Source organism: Gouania willdenowi, chromosome 15, assembly GCF_900634775.1.
Source record: "Gouania willdenowi chromosome 15, fGouWil2.1, whole genome shotgun sequence".
Classification (NCBI taxonomy): Eukaryota; Metazoa; Chordata; class Actinopteri; order Blenniiformes; family Gobiesocidae; genus Gouania; species Gouania willdenowi.
The window spans coordinates 1496843-1515855 of NC_041058.1; the positions used below are offsets into that span (position 1 = coordinate 1496843).

The 19013-nt window shown below is 39.5% G+C and overlaps 1 protein-coding gene across 1 annotated transcript in view; it reads left to right on the top strand.

The window, feature by feature from the left end:
* Positions 1-19013, top strand: part of epas1b (endothelial PAS domain protein 1b) — a 38246-nt gene that overhangs the window by 7506 nt on the left and 11727 nt on the right. The window contains exons 2-8 of the mRNA XM_028467772.1: positions 2493-2683; positions 10214-10359; positions 11786-11873; positions 13359-13477; positions 13742-13944; positions 17148-17254; positions 18291-18438. Coding sequence (XP_028323573.1) covers positions 2493-2683; positions 10214-10359; positions 11786-11873; positions 13359-13477; positions 13742-13944; positions 17148-17254; positions 18291-18438 — 1002 coding nt within the window. The remainder of the gene's footprint in view (positions 1-2492; positions 2684-10213; positions 10360-11785; positions 11874-13358; positions 13478-13741; positions 13945-17147; positions 17255-18290; positions 18439-19013) is intronic.

The following is a 19013-nucleotide window of genomic DNA, read 5'->3' on the forward strand; positions in this document are numbered from 1 at the left end:
TGTGTGCTGCCGAGGCTCTGATTTTACATTTAAAAGTTTACATTTTCATGTAAAAATCCAGCTCGACCCAAATACCACCCTGTTTATCAATCTTGGGGTTGTGACCCCATGTGAGGTCGCCTGATTAACTTATGTATGTATTTTTTATTTTTTATTTTAATCTTTTTCTAAATTAAAACACCACATTATCTCAAACTGTTTTGTTTTTTGTTGTGGTTGTTTTTTTACACGAATAATCAGCTTTATTTTTTTGCAAACCCAATATAACAGGAAAAATAAACCCAACTGTGATATTTCTAAAAAATGGTTTGCCAGTCACAAAACCCCCGATGGTCATATTTTGGAAATTATTATGTATATTTCATTAAAACCTTTACCAGGAACAAAAGGACACATTCTCACACCATAATTACATTTAAAAAATGATAGAATAAAAATGATAAAAGCAATATAATTAAAATATCTGAGGGTTGGGTCTATGCTAATAATGGCTTTGTTATGTATGATTTCTGACCCGCCCATTAAATCCTGAACACAGACATTGAAACACAGATTGTGAAGCCTAGCTCTATAATTACATTATAAATGGTTGAATGATTTGACATGTTTTAAGGAAAACATTTATGACGTATTTAATATGTTTAGAAGAAAATGGCTGAATTTATTTTACACAGACTTTATTGTTTAAATGTCTTTAACCCATCAGGTCATAATAAATAATAAATGAGTTTTTCTCATCCATATTGCTGTTAGTGTATTGTATATTTTATTGTAGTAAACACTTGATCAACACTTTTATAACATTCCACAAAACAAGTCATAAAAGTATGATTGATTGCTGCTGATATCAGATCAATATTGATTAGATTTGGATGGGATAAAAATTCAGCCCTGGCATTTCTGTCCAGAGCGTTTGTTATTAAGTCAGTGATTCTCAACATGTGGCTCTTTATGTCTTCATTTTAAGTATTATTTCCCCAGAAAACCTAAAAAGGGGGAAACTTTTTAACCCCTTTTACCTTATTTACTTTGGCCAAGTTTTGCCTCTTTTCAAAAAGTTTTGACACTTTTTTCAGATTTCAGCTCCTTTTGTCAATAAATACCCCTTTTTTCCTATTTATTTTTTGTCCATTTTTGCAAGTTCTTACTGACACTTTGATCAAAATTGTGTCTTTTCTTTCATTTTTTTGACCACTTTTCATCCAGTTAAGTTACCTTTTGCCCAATAAATACCACTTCTTGTATTTTTACCCTACATTTTGCCTCTTCTTGTTCCACATTTTTGCCCTTTGCTATTACGTCCCACCTAATTCCTTTTTATTTACCACGTTTTTGCCACTTTTGGACCATTTTTGACTATCTGTAACCATGTCTGCCCGAAACACTGGGACGATGCCCGATATGGTAGATGGTTAGTCCCCTTCTGGTATCTACCGATAAAAAAGATCGTAATATTGGTATCGTATTGGAAGTGAAAGAGTTTTATCGGGACAGCGCTACTCATTCATAGCTGTCTGTAGTCACCTGTAGCTATAGATGTAGCTGTCTGTCATTGTCTGTTGTCTACATATAATTGTTTGGTGGTTAATGAGTTTGTATTTGTGACAGACGATGATGATGATCAACTACAGCAGATAAAGATGTGTGTGTGCAAACCCTGAGGATGTCTGTAACTCGTGCTTTTTCAAAGATTTTTGTCTTTGCCTTCAAACTTTCGTCTACTTCTTATTGTGCAAAAGTACACACACACACACACACAAACACAGGTTCATTTTGTGTGTTGTGGACTTTGAACGTCCGTCAGCATCACTTTTTATCAATAGTTTTTGTCTATAACACTAACGTACACAGTGATGATAAGATAAATCTGCATTTTTAGGTAAAAGAAAATATCAAATTGACATCTTTAAAATGTTTATTAAGTTCATTAATGCTATTACAACAACTATATAATAGGATATATATATATATATATATATATTTGAAATAGTTAATTAACATTATTTTGTGAATTTTTGTTATGTGTGTTTGGAATGTTATTTTCTGTATTTTTGTTGTTTTATGTTGTTTTTTTTAGTTATTTTGTGTAATTTTGTTGTCGGTCTGTGCAGTTTTGGAGTGATTTTGTGCATTTTGTTGTTACAGGTGTATATATATACTGTGTGTATATACTGTATATATATATATATATTCAATAGTTAATTTTGATAAACAAAAATACAGTTCATTATAATAAAGACAATATAATATAATTTTTGAAAAAAAACTGTTTGATTAAAGGAAAACAAATACATAAATAAAATGCATCAAATGGATTAATATTGTAAAAAAAATTTCACAACAAAAACATTAAATTCCTCAGACTGGGTAGGATGTTATGTTTATTTCTAATATTTTATTTGATATTTTTTGGGTAAGTGTGTCTGTAAATGGTCTCCGACACAAACCGTATGCAGACGACATCACAGTGTCTCTCTCTGTGTTACCTTCAGGGGCAGCTCGGAGCGTCGTAAGGAGAAGTCCCGGGACGCGGCGCGTTGCCGCCGCAGCAAGGAGACGGAGGTTTTCTACGAGCTAGCTCACCAGCTGCCGTTAGCGTACAGCGTTAGCACTCACCTGGACAAGGCCTCCATCATGAGGCTCGCCATCAGCTTTCTGAGGACACACAAGCTGCTCGCTAACAGTACGTATGCACACACACACATACACACTATCTGAGATTTACCCAGACATGTCTTCTGATACGTTTTGAGGAAGCAGAGGCTGGGGACTCAGAGGCGGACTCGCCCATCACCCTGGCTGAAGTCACCGAGGTGGTTGGAAAGCTTCGGGGGCAGGGCTCTGGGGGTGGATGAGATCCGTCCTGAGTAGCTTAAGTCTCTGGATGTTGTAGGACTGTCTTGGTTGACACGTCTCTGCAACATCGCGTGGCAGTTGGGGACAGTGCCTCTGGATTGGCAGGCCATGGTGGTGGTCCCTCTCTTTAAGAAGGGTGATCGGAGGGTGTGCTCCAACTACAGAGGGATCACACTCCTCTGCCTCCTCGGCAAGGTCTACTCCAGGGTGCTGGAGAAGAGGATCCGGCCGATAGTCGAACCTCGGATTCAAGAGGAACAATGCGGTTTTCGTCCCGGTCGCGGCACACTGGACCAGCTCTATACCCTTCATCCGGTGCTCGAGGGTTCGTGGGAGTTTGCCCAACCAGTCTACATGTGCTTTGTGGATCTGGAGAAAGCGTTCGACCGTGTCCCTCGTGGTGCCCTGTGGGGGGTGCTCCTGGAGTATGGGGCCCGGGGCCCTTTGCTAAGGGCTGTCCGTTCCCTGTATGACCGCAGCAGGAACCTGGTTCGCATTGCCGGCAGTAAGTCAGACCTGTTCCCAGTGCATGTTGGTCTCCACCAGGGCTGCCGTTTGTCACCGGTTCTGTTCATTACTTTTATGAACAGAATTTCTAGGTGCAGCCAGGGACCGGAGGGGGTCCGATTTGGGAACCTCAGGATTTCATCTCTGCTGTTTGCAGATGATGTTGTTCTGTTGGCTTCATCAAATCAGGACCTTCAGCGTGCACTGTGGCGGTTAGCAGTCGAGTGTGAAGTGGCTGGGATGAGGATCAGCGCCTCCAAATCTGAGGCCATGGTTCTCCACCGGAGAAAGGTGGCTTCCCCTCTCTGGGTCGGTGGAGAGTCCTTGCCCCAAGTGGAGGAGTTCAAGTATCTCGGGGTCTTGTTCACGATTGAGGATCAGATGGAGCGTGAGATTGATAGACGGATCGGTGCGACGTCAGCAGTGATGCGGTCACTGTATCGGACTGTTGTGGTGAAGAGGGAGCTGAGTCGGGGGGCAAAGCTCTCAATTTACCGATCGATCTACATTCCTACCCTCACCTATGGTCATGAGATTTGGAAATGACCGAAAGGACAAGATCGCGGATACAGGCGGCCGAAATGAGTTTCCTTTGCAGGGTGGCTGGGTGCACCCTTCGAGATAGGGTGAGAAGCTCAGTCACTCGGGAGGAGCTCGGAGTAAAGTCGCTACTCCTTCACGTCAAAAGGAGCCAACTGAGGTGGCTCGGGCATCTGTTTCGGATGCCTCCTGGTCGCCTCCCTCGGGAGGTGTTTCAGGCATGTCCTATTGGGAAGAGGCCTCGTGGAAGGCCCAGGACACGCTGGAGGGACTATGTCTCTGAGCTGGCCTGGTGTCGCCTCGGGGATTTCCCCCGAACAGCTGGAGGAGGTGTGCATGGATCGGGAGGCCTGGGCATCTCTGCTGAGACTGCTGCCTCCGCGACCCGGCCCCGGATAAAAGCGGAAGAAAATGGATGGTTGGATGGATGGATGGATGGATGGATGGATGGATGTTTTGTCCAGACCGTCCTGCCGGATTTTCACAAAATGTTAATGCTATGTTCATGTGAAAGCTATAGCTAATTGAATGCTAATGCTAGGTTAGTGGTAATGCTAGCCGAAAATGAATACTAGGCTAATGGTAGATGAATGTTAATGCTAGGCTAATACTATTGCTAGGCTACTGTTAATGCTAGGTTAATGCTAAGATTTGGTTAGTGCTAATGTTAGGTTAATGCTGGCTAATGCTAATGCTAACCTGTGCTAAGATATTGCTGTGTGATGGGGGCCACCACCTGCCTCCTTAGTTGCATTTTGTTCAGGAAATGGAAATATTTTAGTTGTAAATGGATGCTTGTCATGAGGTTTTTAGAATAGAGTTAATCACAACTTATTCATTGTATGTTGCCGTTACAAGGTAATCAAGTACTTTTTGCGTATGCAGAGGTCGGACCAAGTGTCCTCAAAGTATGGTCACCATAGTTTACGTGTATGTTCACGCAGGTTTATTGACACAGTTACAGTTAATGTTAAAACAGTGACCAGTGCCCCCTATTGGACTGGAGGGATGACTGGAAACGAGCAGATGAATATTTAAATCTGAGCTTTTATTTGTGTGTTGTGTGCGTGCATGTGTGTGTGTGTTGGTGAATGTGCGACTGTGTGAAAGGTAAGGTAACCGTTGCTGGATGATATTCACATTTTCTCGGATCTCCTCGTCCTCGTCCTTCCTCCGTTAAATTTAGCCCCGGCTGGAGGAAGCTGGACCAAAGGAGTGATTCTATTGTTCAGAAGTTCCTTCTTCGACGACGATCAGAGAGCAGCCAAACCAAACACCAAACAGCGCTCCGCTCCCAGAGACAAAAACAACACTTTATTTTTTCCTGTGAGGCTCAAACGGTTGCGCTCACTTTTAGGATTGAGGAAGACGAGGAGGAGGAAGAACTTTTTAACAGCACCGAACAACTGCTTATCAGTGGGTCAACGTCCACCTGATCACCTGATCAACCACAACACCAGTATGTGCCAACACGTACATTAAATGACTTTGATTACTCTAATAACTCCTGTTTATGTGATCCAACTCAGTTTTTCAACTGTTTTTGAGTCAAGGCACAAATACCACCAACCGAAAATGTAAAAAAATTCAACTTTGTATCCTATATTAACAATATGCAGTCATTCTTATCAAAGTGTGTTGAATAGAAATTCAATAAAAACAAAGAAAAATGTTGATGTCTCTTCTTTCTAATAAAAAGTTATATTTATGTGTTTTTAATAGGAATCAAATGAACAACAGCAAATAAATCTATTGTGACTTTATACATACAGTACATAGTTTTTAAAAAAAATAAACTGTAGTTAAAAATATGCAGTTATTCTTATCAAAGTGTCTTGAAAACATAAAATATGATTAGAACTACAATTGAACATTCTGTTAAATAATATTTTGCTTTATATAATGTATTTTTTTATATTATCACATTTTATATTATATTTATATTATATATATATATACATTTGTTATTATTATTATAAATACATTTATAATACATTTTTATAATTCCATTTTGTTCTGTGTTGTTAAATTTTAAGTGTTACTTTTCAAAAATGTTTGTTGACCAATTAAATGAAATTGCAAAATTTCCCACGGTACACCTGACCATCTATCACGGCCCACAAGTGTGCCACGGCCCAGAAGTTGAAAAACCCTGATTTAACTGATTTTAGAGTGTTTTAAATTCCCCACACAGAGATTATTTTTGATTGACTTGTTTAAAATCATGTCCCCTCCCCCTGCTTAAAAAACAGCCACTGATTTGATGAAATTAGTTCTCATTATTCACTTGTTTTACTCCCTATTTTTTTTTTGAATTTCATGTCATCCTGTCTTTTAGTTTTAATTATTGACACTGAAAAATTGTTAAAATCTTATCCTTATATTTAACAAACTTAATAAATAAAACATCTAACTTTTTTTTGGCTCATTTCTTGGTGTTTTTATGCAAAAATGATTTATTTGTCAGGTGTAAAAGGATGATTGATTTTCCTCTGTATGTACAGCTGGTCTCTGGGCAGGAAGTGTGTGTGTGTGTGTGTGTGTGTGTGAATGGAGCTTTCATCTATAAATCTGTCTGCTCTAATGAAGCACCTTGAGGCTCTTTAATGTTTAAATGCTTAACAGAGAAAACGCTGACGGCTGTTTTCAGTCGCTGTGATTTGTGTTTCTCCGAAAGGGCCGTAAATTATTGTTTATTGTTCCTCGTGATGAACCAAGATTGATTATTTCCCAGCCATTCGATCAGGGATGAACATAGAAAAAGTAGAGAAAGTATTTCTACTGTATGTTGTACATATGATCCAGTTAAAGCTGAACTTTTAATCTACAACTGTAAGTTATTTTGTGTATATTTTTGTTACTGTTTAGTGTTTTTTTTAATTAATTTTATGTGTTCATTGTGTGTGTTTGTGTTCTTTGAGTAATTTTGAGCATTTTTGTTGTTTTGTGTTTAGTATTTTTTCGTCCTATGTTGTTGTTTTTTATTGTTTTGTGTATATTTGTTGTTCTTTTGTGCATTTTTGTTATGTGTATTTGGTATGTTATTTTGTGTTTTTTGTTGTTCTATGTTGATTTTCTGAGTCGTTTTGTGTATTTTTGTTATGTGTGTTTAGTACGTTATTTTGTGTATTTTTGTTGTTTTATGCATTTTTGTTTGTATGCCTGTATGGTACATTATTTTGTTGTCATATGTTGTTTTTCTGAGTTGTTTTGTGTATTTTCATTAATATTTTGTGTGTTTTTAAGCTGATTTTCTCCATTTCTGTTGTCCTATGTTGTTATTTTGGGTATTATAGTTTTGTGTGATTGCTTTACAAATCACTTTGTCTTTTTTGTTGTTATGTGTGTTTGATGAGTTATTGCTTTTGGTGAGGTTTTATTAAACTAGTCAATACTATAGGAGTGTGATGCAGTGGAGGAGCTAAAAGACGAGTTATTAAACAACTTTAATTATTGGTTGTTTTGTGTAGTTGGAGCGCGCTCATGGTCACTCCTCAGGATGGAAGGATGAAGGGATGGGCGGAGCTAAGTAAAGGGGGCGGAGTAAAGAGGGTGGAGATGCAGCCTCAGATTGGCTCCTTATCAGTGTCTGATTGCTCTGCCATGTGCAGGTGGAGGCGGAGCCTGTGGAGGAAGTGGAGGGCTGTTGGCACGTTAGCCATAACAGCGCTCGCCCTGGCGCCGTGCATGCTGGCTGACACACACACACACACACACACACACGTTATGTAAGCTCAGCTGAAGCTTGACAGACGCTGAATCTCTTCTCATGATCTCAGTTTAATTTACTGCGTCTGCAGAAGGAAACTCTGTTTATTGTTGTTTGTTTGTTTGTTGCTTTAGTTTTTGACTCAAAGTGCCTTTACTACAAGCTAGATTACCTCTTATCGCTCTAACTTCCAGGATTTAATCAGTGTGCTGTCCTACGAAGCTCGTTAGCGTCTTACAGAGCTAAATCACCATGGTAGCTTAGGCTGAATGACTAACCTGGTCAGGACCAGGTTTTGTTTTGACTAGGATCTGAGCGAGTGCTAAAGCCCCGCCTCCTGACCAATCAGATCTCTTAGAAAGCGAGCTGTCCAATAAAAGGTGATGTGTGAACATGTCACTGTGTGGATCTGATGAGATGCTGACAGGAGAGAGAATATTTTCTGTCTGATGGATAATGTTTGGTGAAGCTAACGGTGATAAATCCAGGATAGAATTATCTAGCTTCATAGTACAGGCCCTAAATCTTTAAAAACAAATAAAGACATTTTGTTAAAATGCTTTGGTGGGAAATATGATGGAGTGATGAAATGCAACTTGACCAAAATATCACGTTTAAATCTAAACAGAGATCACAGCAGAAAAAGACAAGGATCAATACATCTGAATAAATAAATAAACAAGTAATGAATAAAGAAAATATTTCAGTTGTTAAGTTGAAATTCATTATGTATTTTATGAGAGAAATAAAAACTATATTATTTATAGTTTTAGATATTTTGAACTCACGCATGACAGGGAGAAGTCACTTCCCTTCACCAAGGCCTTTCAAAATAAAATGTTGTAACCAAACATGCAGTTTTTGGAGGAAAATGTCACCAGATTGATCTGTGACTAGCTAAATGTACACAGAACGACCACCAGTTTCTGTACTGGTTTCCACATGGCTGATGTTTCTCTACTGGTTTGGGCTGATGTTTCTCTACTGGTTTGGGCTGATGTTTCTCTATTGGTTTGGGCTGATGTTTCTCTACTGGTTTGGGCTGATGTTTCTCTACTGGTTTGGGCTGATGTTTCTCTACTGGTTTGGGCTGATGATTCTCTACTGGTTTGGGCTGATGTTTCTCTACTGGTTTGGGCTGATGTTTCTCTACTGGGTTGGGCTGATGTTTCTCTACTGGTTTGGGCTGATGTTTCTCTACTGGTTTGGGCTGATGTTTCTCTACTGGTTTTGGCTGATGTTTCTCTACTGGTTTGGGCTGATGTTTCTCTACTGGGTTGGGCTGATGTTTCTCTACTGGTTTTGGCTGATGTTTCTCTACTGGTTTGGGCTGATGTTTCTCTACTGGTTTGGGCTGATGTTTTTTTTTTACTGGTTTACATAAAGCTGATGTGTCTGTGGTGTCCTGCGGTTCATCTCAGCAGCGCTCAGTGACCCGACACTCACTCTGTGTTTCATAACCTCAGTTAATGAAATTGGGAATCTTGAACCTGAGCCACTTGGACCAGTAAGTGACTGGTTTGTTTGGTAGAAACCATGAGGAGCAGAAAGGAGAAAGAAAACCTCTTTAGTCTGCAGAGAAGGAAACTGTAATCAAACGCTATTTTCAATCTGAGGATGTTGCACAATGAAACAACAGCGAGAGTGAAGAAAAACGCCACTCGGGTCAAAAGGTGGCTAATCGCTGAGACGAATGTAGGGCAAAGGTCGAGCTGACGTTTGGGGCGGCCCAGGGAGGGGGTCTCTGAGACCCAGGGGGAACGCTTGGAGTCTTCCCCAGGGAAGGCTTACCCCGACCTGGCCTGAGCCCCAAATCCAGCCCCAGGCCTCACTACAGGCCCTGAGAGCAGCTGGTCTTATCTCAGGGAAACACACACACACACACACACACACACACACCTATTTATATCTGATTCATAATTATATTGATGAAAATAAATATCATCAAATAAATAAAATTATTTTAACCTTTGCAAATGATCATCATTTTTACCTTATGATGTTATTCAATAGTATTTTTTTTAAATAAGACACTGTGTGCACATTGGGCTCGTGATCAAATGAGATCAATTAAATGTTTGATTTGTTTTTTTAGTTTGGTATGTTATTTTGTGTGTTTTTAGAGTTATTTTGTGTTTTAGTTTTTTTGTGTTCTTACTTTTTGACGAATGGTAAATTTTGTATTCAACATTTTTGTTATATTTATTATTTATTAATTATTCATAGATTAAAAACATTAAATTAAGAACTAGATTTATTTTATTATTTTACATTTTATTTTATTTGTTGTGTAAATTGTTTTTTTTTTTAAGAAATATGTCACATTTGTTTTAAAAGCCCTGAAATTTGGGGAAAATTGTCTTATATTTGATCAGATTTTTGCTTCAAAAGTAAAAATTGTTGAATATCAAACCAGTTGTAAAACTTCTGCTGATGTGTTTTAATATAGATTATGTACAATTAGTGAGTAGATGTCTGCTTTTAAGTATATTTTTGAAAAATAAAGGCCTTTTTCTGATCAATGATGTCATAATTCCTGATGTTTACAGACCTCCAGCTTTATATGTTCTTTCATAAAATCCTCCTGTTTTTCCCACGCAGGCAGCCAGGGAGAATGTGGTGACGGTGACGCACACATGGACAGTTTGTACCTGAAGTCTCTAGACGGCTTTGTTGCAGTGGTAACGTCCGACGGCGACATGATCTTCCTGTCGGAAAACATCAACAAGTTCCTTGGAGTGACGCAGGTATGCATCTGTCGCCATGACAACCCCAGAAGCCCTAACTTTAGATAGAAATTATGTTTTTTTTTGCACATATACTGGTATACGATGCACTGGCACGCCTTGGGATGTGGGATAAAACTCATACTGGGCTTAACCTTAGACACGTTAATCCCAAATACCTGTTTTAGGTACTACCGCTCACTCATTCCCCCTGTTCACAGCCACCACCATTATAGCTAAGCTTCACACTTGTCACCATACTGGCTGGATTACACAATATATTCTACAATCTCACATCTCACCCTCACTGCAAAACAGTCTATTCTTCCCCACCTTTTCTATTTCCTGCCTTGAGTCTCTCCTCCCTGCTCCCTTTCCCCTCCCCTCCCCCTCCCCCTCCACTTAGGTGTAACACTGCTCTCCCTTTTTATATCCTCCCTATAATAAAAGATTTCTTACCCTTCCTTAGGGAGGGCTGGTGATGGTCACAATTAAGCAATAAAATAAATCAATGTATTTTATTGCAATAACAAAATATGCATTGCTGTCTCATAATGATTGAACTTCCTGTGGTGTTGACCTTTGACAGCATGTGCAGACAAGTAAAAAAAAAAAAAAAAAGATCGAAATGATGCCCTTTCTGTTTGACTGAAGAAGCAGCGGTTAGCGGCCAATCAGAATCAAGCACGCCTGTAAACATCCCGTTGTTTTCTTTTGGAGTGAAACATTCATTTAGTAGATTTTTCAGTCAAAATAATAACTTGGGACAAACTTTTGTGACTTGGAAAAAATCTGTGACCACAGGGGGCACCAGTTCCGACTCTGAGGTTTGGTAGTAGACAATGAAGCAGAGAAGAAGGGCTCCCCTAAGGGACCTTTACTCTCCCTTAAACAGTGCGCTGACACGTTTTGGTGGCTGAAGTTATAGAGTAAATCAAGGGCTGTTGAAGGACTCTATACTCAGGTCACAGATTGTTTTTATCCATATCCTGCTGACCAAAGTGACACAATCCAATGTGTATTTTCCTAGCGACGAAGGCTAAGTGAAAGCCGTTTTTATCTTTTTAACTGTACGTCAGATTGTTTCTTTCCCTTTCTGTAATTCTTTGTATCTGGTTGAGTTTGCTTTCAATCTGATCCCCTGGGAAACATCTGGCCCAGCTTCTAGTTGTTAGTTTTAAGCTCTGAAAGTAGTGTGTGTGTGTGTGTGCGTGTGCATGACTCCCATGCCAGCGGTGTGTGTGTGTCCAGATGAACGAACACACTGAACCCTAAACACAATCAGCGTCTTCCTGCGTCCGTCCGGCACCACGCTGAGAAGTAGACGGTGGACTTGGATCGAGGCGTGGCTTTTCCTCCGTTTGTCTATGTGTGGACGTTCAGACGCTAGGGTTGTGTGTTGTGTTGTGTTGTGTTGTGTCTGAGTTGTTGTGTTTGTGTTCTCCAGGTGGAGCTCACAGGCCACAGCATCTTTGACTTCACACACCCATGTGACCATGAGGAGATCAGAGAGAACCTGAGCCTGAAGATGGCTGGTCAGAACATACCTAAAGACTTTTATTGTTTAGTGTGTGTGTGTGTGTGTGTGTGTGTGTGTTGTCATTTTCTTAATTTTATGTGTTGTTATGTCACTTTTGAGTTTTTGTGTCTGCGCAATCTTTTTTCTTTTTTGTGTCGTTTTGAGTTTATGGTTTTTTTATGCTGTTGTTTTTATGTCTTTTTTGTCTTTTTTTGTGGAAGGTTTTTTTGTGTGTGTCATCTTTTTGTGGTGTTTTGGTGTTTTTTTTTGTTACTTTGTGGTTTTTTGTGTCATTTTGTGTGTTTTTTATGTCTTTTTCTTAGTTTTACGTGTCATCATGTTTCTTTTTGGAGATGTTTAATCTTTTTTCTCTTTTTTGTCATTTTGGTTTTTTTGTGTATTTTTGTGGGTTTTTTGTGGAAGTTTTTCTAATTTTAAACTGTAACTTGTTTCTGGGTTTCTTGTCATACATTAAGTGTTAGATTTCAATCCACAACATTTCAAGAAAGGGGAAAATATTAATTTTGAGTAAATGCTGCAAAACAGTGGTTTGAATACATGAGTGTCATTAAATAGTTCTCACCCACGTTAGTGAATTAGAAGAACAGATCCTCCATCATTAACACACTTTGATGTGTTTACATCTGTTATTGTAGAGTAATAGTAGATATAAGGTTTGTCCTGTGATGCTGTCAGCCTCATGTGGGACTAAATGCTGATTGGTTGGTTTTTATCGATGGTTGTCATTCAGCAGAAACACAAAAAAGTGAGTGATTATGTAACAATGAGCAAGAATCGAGAACAAACAGGAGAACAGAAGGTCAGAGGAACCGTGTGTGTGTGTGTGTGTGTGAAGGACGAAAAGAAACTGAAGACAACAATAGACACATAGAGCCAAAGGGCAGGATGAGCGAGGAAGTAAATGTGTCCGTCACTCAAAAGTGTTACGTAACACAATGCTGAGGGAAACACACACACACACACACACACACACACACACACTTATGCACACGCTTGTTGCGTTGCATCAGTGAAGTTGTTGAACTGTGGCCTGATGATGATGATGTAACAGTGACCTACATTCCTCACTGACACTCAGAGCTCACCAAAATTAAATCATTCAAAGAAAATAAGACACCTGGGCTTTTATTCTGAAAGAAACTGATGTGTCAGATAACACTGAATAAATATCTGTTTTTTGTGTTCTAAAAAGTTTAAGTAGTTACTAAAATAAACTAACTAGTTTAACCAGTTAACCTATTGATATAAAGAACACTTTAAAGTTCCTGCCATTCTGAACACCACAGTCTAAGCTAGCGTTATTGCTGAGTCATGGTCTGAGTTTCACTACTGTGCAGCTTTAAATTAACAATGTAAAGCTTTGAAAGAACAAAACACGTTAATTACGCTAATTAATAAAGCTAATACATGTGCAGCATCCACTGACTCTGACATGTTGCTAATGCTAACTCTCGCTAATCATGTGTTTTTTTTTTTTAAGGCGGTGGCTTCAGTAAGAAAAGCAAAGAGCTGAACACGGAGCGAGACTTCTTCATGAGGATGAAGTGCACGGTGACCAACAGAGGACGCACCGTCAACCTGAAGTCAGCTAGCTGGAAGGTAACCAACCACGATAATGTAGCCCCGCCTCTTTATCCTTTAAGCCAACACGTGTGGGACTGGTTGCGACGTGCTAAACTAACCCAAACATCTGGAACTGTTTGTTACATAATAAGCTAAACAAACATGTGGGACTGGTCGCTATGTGCTAAGCTAACCCAAACACATGAGACCAGTTGCTACGTGCTAAGCTAACTCAGACGTGTGCTTTTGCTCGTATATTACTCTCTATATTTCTGTATATAATGTGTGTAATGATTGCAGGTGCTCCACTGCACCGGACACCTGGGGACGTACACCGATTCTCCTCCACGTGTGCTCTGTGGCTTTAAGGAGCCACCGCTGACCTGCGCCGTGCTGATCTGTGAGCCCATCCCCCACCCGTCCAACATAGACACGCCCCTCGACAGCCACTCGTTCCTGAGCCGCCACAGCATGGACATGAAGTTTACCTACTGTGACGACAGGTGCGCGCACACACATACACATTCACACACACACACCATAGACTGTAAAAATAATGAACAGGACAAACTCCCTGTTGGAGTGAAGCTTTTATTTTTAGAGCTCCCCCTGCTGACTGGCTGCAGTATAGGTCATAAGCCCCGCCTCCTCAATGATAACAGATGGGATGTGGGTCAAACTGTAAAGTTAAAATACTCGTCACATCATTTGTTTTCCAAACCTAAACTCTGCTGTGATCATTAGTTATTATCAGCCTACATTGTGTTATTTACTTAGTTACTAACTTACTGAAATAACTACTTTATTTCTTAATTACTATTTAGTTAAGGTACTTATTCACTGACTCAGTTTCTAAATGACTTATGTTTTTAAATGACATACTTAGTGAGTTACTTCTTCACTCCCACTACTCACTCACTTACTAACTTGGTTGTTTATTCATGTCATTATAAACTAACTTACTTTTATTCTCTTCCATACAAAGTTACTTACTATCTTAGATACTTATTTACCTACTTGCTCACTAAGGTATGTACTTATTTATGCAGTTATTAACTTATTGAATTACCTACTTTATTACTAACATACTTAATTACTTACTCACTAACTTATTTACCTACTTGGTTTTATACTAACTTAATCTTTTACTCACTTATATACAAAGTTATTCACTTACTAACTTTGATACTTATGTTACCTAATTACTTACTTATATTCATAATTACTTTGATCACTTATTAATTTACGTGTGAACCCAGTGAGGAAATGCTTGTATTTATAAAAGGACAGAAACGGGCACCATGGTAACCTACTTCCTGCGAGCTCATTGGTTCCTGCTCAGTCTGTCCTTTCTTCTTCTTCTTCTTCTTCTTCTTCTTCTCTGGATGTTTAACATTCTCGTCGACGTTCCGTCACAGCAGCTGTATCGTTGCATAAGCCGTGCTCTGCTCCTCCACAGGCCCCCAGTGTTCACGGATAGGACGGTTAGGACGGTTAGCACACGTGACGTTGGGTCTGAAAAAGAAGGAATAACTCGCTGATTCCCACAGTTGAAAGTGTTTTTAATTGGTTAATCTCCTGAATGTGTCCCAGTGGGACGAGGACGAGGCTCAGTGAAGCCACTCATGCTAACGGGGGTGAGGATGAAGAATGTACTTCCTGCTCCGTTTGTCTCAGTGAAGGCTGCTGTCCAAGGGTCACTTCCTGTCCCAGCTTTTCTTCTCACACTTTGTGCTGACTCGTCTCTTTAGCTAGTTAGGGAATCAGTCTGTGTGTTTTTTTTATTTTGCTTTGTTAGTTGTATTGTTTGTTGTTGGGTGTCGCATTTTTGGGGTTAACTTGGCATGTAGCATGCATAGCTCGCTAGCTGAGTGGAGGTTAAAGGGTGAAGGGGCGTGGCTACGTTATCAGCTTTACTTATTACTTTATTTACTTTACTTTATTTTGATTATCTTTACAAAATAAAAGCGATATTTCTAAATGTCGACAGAGTATAATTGCCCTTTGAACATGTTTCCATTGAAGGTTGTTTTTGAGACACTCCAAGCCTCCTTAAAATATAACATAATATATACATTATTTACAACCAACCGAAGCAATGTCTTATTGATATAAAAACTTCTATAGATGGTCACATGATTGATTTTCTTTTAAAGGGGACATATGTTAAATCCACTTTTTTAGCCCTTAAATGCATTTTGTTGTATATTTAGTGTTTAAAAGTACAGAAAAGTTCAAATTAATCTCTTCAGATGCTCCGTTGATATCTTTATTTTCTGTTTTGCTCATATTTTTCAATCTGTTTAGATTTTTCTATTCTCTATTACGTTTTTTGAACAATAACGTCACAGTATTTGCAGCAGAACTGCTAAATTAGGACATCGACTCCAGGCCCTTCGAGACACTTCGAGCAATCCACCATTTTTATTTCTGGCTTTTATTTTGTAGTTCAAGCTCCAGGATGCAGAAGTTACGAGAGGATAAGTCAAAATGTTGGGTTGTTGGATGTAGTAACCCACACGCTTCATTACACCGTCTCCCAGCATCAGAACCTTTTCAAAGTGTCTGGTTGAGTTTTATTTTTTATAGAAATGTACCACATCTGTGGATAAGGTCATTTTTGTGTGTGTGAAGCACTTCAATGATGACTGCTTCATCAACCTCCACCAGTATAAAGAAGGATTTACAGAAAGACTTTGTCTGATTGATGGTTCAATTCCTTCTATCTTTGGAGACGATGAACAGAGCACTTCGGTAAGCTGTAAATAACGCTAAAAAGTGTGATGATAAGACGTCCCTGTCATTGTTTTGTTAGCATTAGCAGTTGCACCGTCTTCATATGTTAGCGCTGTGTGCTAGTTTTAGATCCTTGATGATATGGCCTACGTGATTTAATTTAAGTCTAAAGTTTTCATTAGTCATTTCATTTTGACGTTTTTGTCTTTGAAAAGACTGTATTAAAATGCATTTCTTGACGTTAGCTTGGCGCTAGCGTTAGCTCGGTTCTTGTGTTAGCTCACTTGTTAGGGTTCTGCAGGTTCATCATCTTCATTTTCATCTCGCTCCACTGGGTCAGACTCTGGCTGGAACATGTAAGGCTGGATGGACAAGTCTAACGTTGTTGACATTTTGTAAATAACCTCTGAATAAAAAGTTTATGCGCCGCTACATAGCCGTATCTCTTCTATCAAACTACAAAAATGGCCGAGCAGGGTGGAGTTGAACCGAGTGTCACCTGAAGAGGGGGCGTGGTATGAAGTGTCTCATTTGCATTTAAAGAGACAGCACCAAAACGAGTTCAAAACATCAGAAAAGGGGCAGAAAAGGGGTGGAGCTATAATAATGAGGAATTCAGACCCAAGCATTGCAGTTCTGCTTTATATAGACCATAACTGTATGATTTATATGTAAAAAGGAAGGATTTAAAACCATGATATGTCCCCTTTAACCATTTTTCAGCATTTTTTAAAAAGCTGTAAAGTTGGATCAGTCTGGAGCAGTGATTGGTCGACTATTCCTATTGATTATTGGCAAAAACTTTGATCGCTTGTTTATACAATTGTTCTACATGTTTTAGTTCACAACCATACAGTAAAACAATATTGGATTATATTGTCGTGTGTGCGTGTGTGTGTGTGTGTGTGTGTGTGTGTGTGTGTGTGTGTGTGCGCGTGTGCGTGTGCGTGTGTGTGTGTGTGTCCCACAGGGTGAGGGATCTGATTGGTTACAGTCCTGAGGATCTTCTGGGTCGGTCTGTGTACGACTTCTATCACGCACTGGACTCAGACTGCTTCACTAAGAACCACCACAACTGTGAGTAACACAACATGTGACCAGTGACACACCCAAAAAGAGTTTACTTGTTTTTGATGATGTCGTTTCCACGGTTACAGTCAAAGGTGTTTGATTGTGAGTGACTTTGATCAGCTGTGAGCAATCAGGGCTGATAAGACATCATTTTCTTAAGCTATAAGCATCACAGGTGTGTGTGTGCGTGTGCGTGCGTGTGTCGTTAGAATATCTGTGATCTAATTTAATAAAGCTGCTGTCAACCTGATCAGACTCTAATGAACGGGACCAGGTGGCCTCTGTGTGTGAGTGTGTGTGTGTGTGTGTCCCCTTATCTTTGTGTAGTGTGTCTGTAATTTGTGTCTCTGTCGTCCGTTGTCTATAAATGCCGTGTGTGTGTGTGTGTGTGTGTGTATGTACCCAGTGTGTATCTTTAAGTTGTGTGTTTGTGTGTCTGTTGACATACAGTGTGTGTATATTTCAGTTGTGTAATTGTGTGTCTGTTTGCATGCATTGTGTGTGTATCGTTCAGTTGTATGTTTGCATGTCGTGCGAGTTGTGTGTGCGTGTGTATATTTCGCCTTCATGTTGTGTGTTTAGACGTCTTTAAGTCACGTGCCCTTGCCTATATGGTGCGTGTCTGTTTTTTTGTGTGTTGTGTGCATTTGTGTCTCACTGCTCGTCTCTTCTTCTCCGTCTCACGGCCACCGTGACCAACCCTGTTGATCAGAGCGCGCGCACACACACACACACACACACACACACACACACACACACACACACACACACACACACACACACACACACACACACACACACACACACACACACACACACACACACACACACACACACACACACACACACACACAGAGTCAGTGGCCTAATGTTCGCTCTCTGCTAGTTTCCCACGCTGCTGTTAAACACACACACGCTGCAAACTATACACAAGCAGTCATGAAAAGGTCTACAATCCACCAACCACACACACACACACACACACACACAGATTTGCGTGTCACCTATTAAAGGTGTGTGTGTTTCTTCTTCTCTCCTCCAGTGTGCTCCAAAGGCCAGGCGCTGAGCGGTTGCTATCGTATGCTAGCAAAGAGCGGCGGCTACGTGTGGGTGGAGACTCAGGGAACCGTTATTTATAACAACCGTAACTCCCAGCCACAGTGCATTGTGTGCGTCAACTACGTGCTCAGGTAAACCATCATTCTCTCCTATCTGCTCTGGTTATTACAGGAAGAAACATGTTTTTACATTACAAAAAAATAAAACATTTCGTTTTATTTTGTAATAACAACCACAAACTAGTCACATGTGGTCGACTAATTCCAGCCTGCTAAATTCAAATAATGAAATGTAGATCAAAAGCAAAAATATGAGACTTAAAAACAAATCATAAGAACAAAAAAAAGAATAAAACCTAATAACAGGCCAAACTGACTGAAAATATCTGACATTAAGCATTAAAGAGCACGTACATATAAAAATAGCCTAAAACATCTAAAGACATACTATATAATATATAATAAAAAACAGACTTTAAGGACCAAACATGACAGAATACATGAAAAACAGACCAAAAATAAATTAAAAGTACCAAAAAGCTGCATATAGTTCTTACAACAGACTAAAGGGACCTAAAAACTCACTAAACAGACCTGAAATATATTAAATTAAACAAACTACAGAGTATAAGGTACTAAAACAGACTAAAAGAACCTGAAAACAAACTGTAAGGACCCAAAAGGGAATAAAAGTGGCTAAAACAGAC